This window comes from Gavialis gangeticus, unplaced genomic scaffold (genome assembly GCF_001723915.1).
Source record: "Gavialis gangeticus isolate Ggan-Ray unplaced genomic scaffold, GavGan_comp1, whole genome shotgun sequence".
NCBI lineage: Eukaryota > Metazoa > Chordata > Crocodylia > Gavialidae > Gavialis > Gavialis gangeticus.
In genome coordinates, this window is record NW_017729025.1 from 111,330,126 (window position 1) to 111,338,849 (window position 8,724).

At 42.2% G+C, this 8,724-nt stretch overlaps 1 protein-coding gene across 1 annotated transcript in view; it reads right to left on the reverse strand.

The window, feature by feature from the left end:
- NAT10 (N-acetyltransferase 10) overlaps positions 1 to 8,724 on the reverse strand; it is a 67,713-nt gene that overhangs the window by 47,402 nt on the left and 11,587 nt on the right. Inside the window, exons 2-7 of the mRNA XM_019519409.1 lie at positions 7,110 to 7,232; positions 4,338 to 4,429; positions 3,481 to 3,652; positions 3,001 to 3,123; positions 1,953 to 2,014; positions 860 to 974 (exon numbers count right to left, since the gene is read on the reverse strand). Coding sequence (XP_019374954.1) covers positions 860 to 974; positions 1,953 to 2,014; positions 3,001 to 3,123; positions 3,481 to 3,652; positions 4,338 to 4,429; positions 7,110 to 7,217 — 672 coding nt within the window. The 5' untranslated portion in view covers positions 7,218 to 7,232. The remainder of the gene's footprint in view (positions 1 to 859; positions 975 to 1,952; positions 2,015 to 3,000; positions 3,124 to 3,480; positions 3,653 to 4,337; positions 4,430 to 7,109; positions 7,233 to 8,724) is intronic.

Consider the following 8,724-nt stretch of genomic DNA (forward strand, 5'->3'; position numbering starts at 1 on the left):
GACTATTCCGGTCCCTGCTTAGGAAAACGGAGGCAAAGAAATTGTTAAATATGTTGGCTTTGTCGTCTGGTGTGACGACCAAATTTCCTAATGTATCCTGCAGGGGCCCCACGTTACCCAGAACCTTCTTTTTACCCCCTATGTACTTAAAGAAGGACTTCTTATTGTCCTTAATCTGGGAAGCTAGTCCCAGTCCCATCTCTGCCCTGGCATACCCGCCAGCATTATGGTATCACTTAATACCATGGATCAAACTTCTTGGGACCCAATCAACAACTCACTTAAGTGTCAACAGCGATGTGCATACTTAAAGCACTGTCCATTTCACAGGATCCCAAGAACTGCAGATTATACAGAGATGCATTATTCATCAGTGAAATGAAGCAAGGGCATAGCAGCAATACTGGATTGTCCTGTTTAAGACAGACACTAAGCAAAAACATCCAGCACACTGCCAGGAACTCTGGTCAGCAGAATACAGTTATACTATCCAGGAGTATTTCAGTCTGTGAGCTAACCCGTCATGCTTTTGAAAAGCACACCAAAAGATGCTTAGCTGTCAGAACGAATCCACAGTTCAGACTGAAAGTACTGACGGCAGCACAACACTTCCTATAGTGATTTTTCTAGTGCACAATTTTTTCAAAGAGCAGCCTACCCAGCAGAATTACTTGCATCACCCCCTACAGAATCCAAATGGGTAATTCTTGCCAGATACAAACAGCTGAATCCAAGAGACCATCATTTGAATTTGGCTCCTTCTCTCTTTGGTCAACAGTTAATGCTCATCTTTATCCAGCTTTAAGAACAGCAAACATTTTTTCCCAAGAACAGGTGCAAATAGGCAAGATGCACTTACTTGAGATTGTGGTGGCACAGGTGTTATGTTTGCCATGTGACTAGAGACCGGCAGGATGTTGAGCTGATCATCAATTACTATGCAGTTCTTGCAAGAAGCCAGAGATAGAAGGAACCTGCACAATCAAACAAAGCCAATTCAGTAACAGCACTGATGACACCAAAGCACAAAGATAACTTACTTATCCTGACTCCCTTCCAGATGGAATAGCGTCAGAAGGGGGGGATGAAGAGGAGAAATGCTTGTTCCCAGTTTTACAGCTTGGCTTTGTCCCAGGGTCATTGACTCAGCATACATATATACTTAGTATTGCTAAGCTGTTCTATGAAGCAGATATAGCCACATCCTACGATTCCTCCAAAGAGGGGTCTCCTCCCCTTCAAGCTGCAACCACCAAATTATAAACTGATTTCCAAAAAAGCCTCACAGTAATTTCTGTTCATTAATTTGAAAATGCCTGCTTAAATTTGACAAGCCTTGAAGCCAAGAGGGCCTTTTTTTGTTTTTATGCACCCACCACTGAAGAGTCTAGCTACAGCTGGTCCTTTGTTCTGCTTCACCCACCAGACTACACAGCCACCATTTTCTGGCTACATTCTTCCCATGGAGAAAGCCAGTATGTACCATAAGAGCAATGAAGTTCACTCAGCCCAGAAAAAGTCTGCATTACAAGGAACTGATCTGATGCCACAACAGGGAGCTGAATGCCAAGAATTTCATGATCTGAGCCATTAACATCCAATTCTCATCAACCCAACATTAGTCTGGGCAAACATCACTCTAAAATTTGTACTTCTACAGGGTCCTCCAGCCAATGATTTCAAAGCACTTCAGAAGCATTTACCTAAGTGACTTCACAATGCCCCACATACAGCATGCACAAGTTTTATCTACATGATTTCTCCACCACAAAAACTAGCCAGTTTTATTATAGTACATAACATCTTGCCAAGGCTGTGCAGAAACACGATTCAAATATGTGTTCGTATTTTAGCAGAACACAAGCTGCCAAGCCTAAGTCAAAACATTATTGGAAGCCTTTCTTCCACATACAGACTCATCAGCAAAGGTTTTCAAACTGTTAGTAACGCACCTCTCATTAAACCTTCCTACTACATCCTGGTGTGCCTCTGTTCTGTAGCGGGAATGTACATCCTGAAACAGCAAAGCAAAGAGCATATATAAAGCCTCTCAAGGCTTCCTTCTCAATGTGAAGGCATTGCCGCACATTCGCTATAGGGCCCTCCCACCCCATAATCCCCCTCCCACCCCTGCTGCCCTGAGCACAGCCTCAGCCCAGCCCTGCTCTGGGAAGAGGCCGGCGCAGCCCCTGGCCCTGAGCCTGCAGTGGACAGCCCACCCTAGCCCTACGCACAAATGGGGGGGGGTGTCACATGCCCCCCCATGCCTTCCCAGGGATGCGCACAGCAGTGGGAGCCAACACTCTCTCTGCCACCCCCACAGCTTTATCCTGTGCTCCACCCCGCCCAGGCTGGGCAGCACCTGCCCCCATCCATGCCCCAGCCCCATTCCCTCCATCATCATGGGGGGGCCTTGATCTGCCCCTCACACCCTTTCCCTCCCCCACACCCCTTCCCCCCCACCATAGACTTACCAGCCAGATGCTGGTCTCCAAGCTGCCAGGTTGCATATTGGCTATCAGACTGGTATCAGCCGATGTGGCTGTTTAATACTCAGCCATTGATACCAGTCAAAAAACTCTTTATTGGTGCACCCCTACCTAGAACTTCCCTTTCCAGCCATGCAAACTCTGCATATTCTATGTATTCTTTTTAAAACTCAGTAACCATTTACTCTTCCCAGCACACCAGCCCTAGCCAACTTATAGCACAAGTTATATAACACTGAGGTCAGAAAAAAAGGTAATTGTTTTTTTTAAGTGAGAAACCTTTATTATTTAGGAGGAATTCAAATTCATAGTTGAACAGAACTGCCTAATGGTAAATGCAAATGTAATGGCATAAAAATAAAAATACAGAAAAGCATGTTGTGGGAGAGAAAGCTTATATGAAGATCCTAACACATTACATAAACTTAAAAAAAATGCACTGGATCCCAACTGTTTGAGGAAAAAAAGAATGTTCCATTAACATAAGCCAGACATACTGAATCAAACATACCATGGTCATTGTATAAAGCTGCTTCAGTGAGTTCATCGTTCTCAGGAGAATTGCCACTATTCCACCCCCTTCCACTGTTTCAACAGTTCTAGCCAGCAGGTTTGGAGTTAAGGCCTCAAAATCCTAGAAGTAGAAGGTAGCAATAAGCAGAATTTCTGGGTCACCACAACACTGAGAATTAACTGTTTTAAGCAATTCTGTTCCTGGTAGTAGATGCCAGGTGGTTTCACAAAGACAAACTTTATGCAACATTCACATTATTCTGCTTTCAAACAGAATTTTATCAACAAGTCCACTTATTGCATAGCTATATGTAGGTAACACTTACAGGCATCCTCACTGAAGTACACGCAAAATACAAATATTTCTCTTTAGGCATTTAAAGTACTGGAAGGGTAGCACCAGGTCCACTGGAATAAGAACTGTATTCTTGGGCAGTATCCTTGTTATTTTAAAAGGTAAAAAAATTTAATTTGTTACCTGGAGTACACACATGCCAAAAGTGTTGCCAAGAATTTTGTGGGTTTCATTGTAATAGCAGTAGCGAATGTTTGTAGCCGCTACAAACAACTCAAAAGGGTCATCATCTTTTAGGTTTAAAGTTCCACTTTTAATCTTCTTCTGTAGTTGTCGCATTCTCTTCTTACGATGGCTGGAAGAAACCAGGATAGGAATATTTGGAAATAATAATGGGAAGACAGCAGAGGACATGGTGTTCAGATCTGGGTTCAACTTATATGGAGGTTGCAAATTCAGGCTCAAACATAAATCAAGGAAAAGGTCTGGATTACACATGCTGCCACTGTTAATGTTTCCTATGAAATACCATCCCCAAGCAGCAGGAAAAAAACAAACAAAAAACCCCCATTCAGATCTAAGTTTGTTTGGGAAAAATATGCTCCCTTCTGATTTTGAACCCGTACTGAGCACATGGATTCAGATCCAAATACTGAAATCTTAGCGTGGTAAAACCCAGAAATTTCTGCCATTAGGGCCTGCTCTCTATTGAGGTCTGTTCATTAGCAAAGCCATAAATAAGTAAGGAAATGCAGGGAGATACTGAGTCTGGCCTAAGACCACAGTGTCAGTGTTAAAGCCGCCGCTAGAAATCAGGAGCCCCTGATTCCCAAAGCTGCATTCTGGCTGCATTATTCATGTTAAAATGGATGATTCCATTAGACAGAATCTTCTGCAGTCTAGGATTTGATCTAGCTTCACTAAAAAAAAAAATTAAGGCACAGCATGACCAGCATACAACTAGGAAAAAGTTTCCTAACCTGAGACCACCCAGTGCAGTTTGCCTCCCACCAGATGGTAAAGAACAATATTTGGTTTACCTGCTAAAGCCCAGCTCCTTTTTGTAACACCACAAGACTGAAGGTCTGGCTTTTACAGTTGCTTTAGATAACATGTGATGGAGTATAACCACCTGCCAAAACAAAGACACATTAACAGGTTGTATTCACAGGAGATGATCAGGAGTGAGTGAGAAAAATATGCTCCCTTTGATTCTGAATTCAAACATCCTGAAGCAAAACATTTTTAGATCTCAGATAAAAAATATCCAATTTTAGAGTTACATTACACTGAACACATAATACTAAACTGCAGTGGATGCAGATGCATAAAGGGCCAATGCAGTTTTGGGCTGAATCAACAGAAGCATTAGGTGCAAGACAAGGAAGGCGACAGCACCTCTGTACTTGGCACTGGTTAGGCGTCACCCGGAGTAGCGTGTGCACTTCTGGGCTCTACACTTTAAAAAGAACATGGAGAAGTTAAAGAGGGTCCAGAGGTGGGCAAGAAACATAATCATGGACTTGGAAGGCAAGGGCTTGGCAAGGCTGAAGGAGCAAGGCATGTTCAGCTTGCAGAAAAGGCACTTAAGAGGGGGCATGATAGCAGTCTTCAAATACCTGAAGGGTTGCCATCAAGAAGAGAGAAAGCACCTTTTCTCTCTTGCTGCACAGAGGAGGACACAGACCAATTTCTTGAGGTTGCAGCAAAGTAAGTTTAGATTGGATAGCTGGAAAAACTTCTTCACTGTTAGAACACTGAGGCAGTGGAACAGACCACCCAGGGAAGCTGTGGACTCTCCATCGCTGGAGGTGTTCAAGAAGAGGTTGAACAGGCAGTGGTCAGGGATGATCTAGACATAGCTATGTCTATTTTCTACCAGAGGTATTTCTCAAGCTTCTGGGCTTTGCTTGTTGCTCCTGCTCCTCCCCCCGCCTCCCCTTGTTTTCTGCCATGTGTGTCAGGGTATTTTTAAGCCCCATCAGAGACATTGGGTGTTGGCTACAATAAGGCTGCGGACCTCAGCTGGGGTGTGCCATTTCTTCTGCTGGGACCAAAACTGGATAGACAGTCTTGCCCCTCCACTCAGGGTCAGACCAATTGCCATATTTAGGGTCAGGAAGGAATTTTACCCCATGGTCAGATTGGACTGTGGGGTTTTTTGCCTTCCTCTGTAGTGGGAGGCATGACCCTCCACCTAGGACCTCCTGAGTGTGCACTGACAAAATTTTACAGAAGCAGGACATTGGCTGCCATGGTTCCCCTGCTTTACCTGTGGCAGATGAGGGTGTTAGATCTATGTTGTGGCAGGGTTGAAGGTAGTCTTATGTAGAGTTTAGATGATGGTTTGGATAGGGATGATCCTGCCTCAGGGAGGGGGTTGGACTAGATGACCTCTGGAGGTCCCTTCCAGCCCTACTTCTCTATGACTTAACACATATGCTACAAAGGCAGAGAGGTAAGATGGTAGCAGATTTGACATTTTCCCCAAAACATCAGAGCCCAAACCTCTCTTATGCCATCTTACAGGTTTCGCCTACAACAGAATTGCTGGAAGGGAGGATCGCTTCTGAAGTCTGGACAGACAACTCCTAGAGCAAAAAAATCTTAAGCTCCACAAGGCCTGTATGCATGCTGAATGATGTAGTACACACATCCCAGCAGGGAATATGGGATGACAAGACAAACAGGTGTCTCCTTCCAAGTAGTTCACCTCTAACAACTGGTTTAGACCTGATCCACATTAAATTTCTATAATGATGCACCTAACACAGTTAAAGGTGCCATTTTTTACTCTAGTTATACAGGCAATACCACATCTACACCAAAGGGTTCTATCACTAGGAAGTGCCCTATATTTATATCATTTATTCCCCTTCCAGTATGTGAATAAATTATACCCATACAAGCACCACCTAGACTAGCAGTGTATCCACAGCAGGGTGGACTGTATCTACTAACTGTGACAGTTGGGTAAAGCAGTACAATTTAGTTTACACCAGGCCTTCAAGTGGGCACTGTCCATTAAAAAGGCAGGCAGCCTTTTAAACAAAGATAGCTTCCCCCAGTCTTTTAAAAACTGAAAATACTTCAGAGGCAGCACCATTCAATATGGGAGAGAGCATCTGCATTTCCATACAATCCCTGATGATTTTTATAAAGGCATATAGGAAATTAAGTTTCTCTTCCTCATGCTTCAAATTACTCCAAAGACTACCATGGCAACCAAAGCTAGGTGACTAAGCAGTATCTGAATTAAGTTCCACAATGACAATTTGTAGGAGAAGTTGCAGGTCTTTTACTGGGTTGATTTTTTTTTTTTGTTTTTTGGGGTTTTTTATGGAATTAAAAAAAAAATGCATATACAATTAGAATTAAAAAGTGTTCTTGCTAGTTTTGGAAGGGAATAGGACTTTTTCCCCTTTTTTAAAAAAAAGTTTCCAATTTGTCCATCTGACTCTCTCATTGTTTGTACATTGTAAAAAAATAGGAAATAATACTTTGTTTAAGCCCTCTGAATCAGTGTTGACTTTGCCCTAAGTTTTGACATCATACTGTCTTAACATTGACATTACGTTTAGTAACCCTCTATATTTTGTGCAAATATTAGGTGCAAAGCTTCATATTTTGCACACTGGCATCTAACTTTTGCTGTAAATATAACAACATACTGGATCACTTCTGCAATCCTCAGCTCTACTGGTTTCAAATATATTCTCTTCCTTACAAAGCTAGCAATGTATTTTCAGGTACAAACTACATTAAAGCAAGAAGGCCACTGAAAAAAATTGCTCCTGGGCTTATATAGTTACCTGATCCTTCCCATGGTCTCCAACCAAAACAAAGAGTGTCCTGTGTCGTTCAGCCACTCCATTTTCAATTAGCACACGGATGCGATTGTCAACCTTCTTGCGCTGCATGGCTAGTTAAAATGGCTGAAAAGTTTTTAAAGAAGTCAGATAACGCCAGACTTATACGAGCACGTTTCAGTTCAGGATATACTTTATTTTAACAGACAACTCTATGCACATCAGCTGTCAAAAGCTTTTAAGATGTTCAAGATCTTTACACCAGGAATTGTTAGCCTCTCTCAGTGTACCTCATAAGGGTAGATTTGTTTTTAAGGGAGCAATGTGACAATTTCTCAGAATGACTGGTACCTCCAAAATTAATTTACAGAAGCTTACTATTTATCAACATGCCTATTATAACAACTCAGGGCCAGGTATACAATGAAAAGGCATAGACTACTAACAAATACCCGGCTGATCAAAATGCTCTCTTACAGGTAACATTTATTACCTTTAAATAGCAAGACAGCAGTTTCTTTCTTCCAAATACCCAATTCCAAACTGAATGATTCTATATGTAGTATTACTTGAACATTACACAAGTCATGAAACTTTATTATTATTCATTTATTTTATGGTAATCCAAATCATGGACCAAGACTCAGTTGCATCTGGTAGTATATAAATGTAAACCAAAACAACAGCCTCTGCCCCCCAAAGAGCTTCCAGCCTAACACAGCAGAAAATATGACCTGTCAAAAATAAGTGAATGCAAAGAAACAGTGAGAACATAACACCAGCAGACTCTCCCTATGCCTGGAAAAGGGCATTTGTACCCAAAAGCTTGCAAAGAACAATTTCCCAGCTATTTAGTTGGTCTAATAAAAGATATTACTTCTACCCAAAGAAACCTGTCTGCCTAAGAAACAACAAGATAATTTTAACTGGTGAGTAGAGAGTGGTATCTGACTATAAGCAAACTAACTAGTCACTGCTAGGCAAAAGGAATGTTTGAGATGGTTTTGAAGAAGGCTCTCAAGAGTGCAGCTGCCCAAATAATCCATTTACTCTTTTCAACTTTCCAAAAAGTTATTTCAGGTTTAAATACTTCGCAGTCTACCGAGATGTAAAGCAAATAAAGCCTGGTGCTGCCAGCTGCTACCAAGTGCCATGCAGCCCTTCTTATCAGTACTAGGCTTAGCAGTACTTTCAGAAGGTATGTCCAAGACCGGCTATAATAACTATCAGTCTAATGTCACAGTCGCTTCATGCTTGAACAGCAGTCACACACACAACTCAGGCCCACCTGCTATTGAGGTCTATAAGGCGCCACAACTCCATTCCAAGCCACCAGACCTGTCTGTGTTCAAGGCACTACTTCAGTAAAAAGCAGACAAGGCTCTTTGGGTAGATGGGCTCTCTTTTATTAGACTCGCTAAATGTAGTTGGCCTAATCAAAGAGATCCTACCTACCCAAAGAACCGTGTCTGCTTTTGACCGAAGCCAGGCAACCTTATTATTATTATTCATTTATTTTATGGGAATCCAAATTATAGACCAGAGCTCCAAGGGAACAACTAAGATCAAAAGCACACAAGGATCGTTGAGTAGATATAATACCCAAATTCAGTAGGTC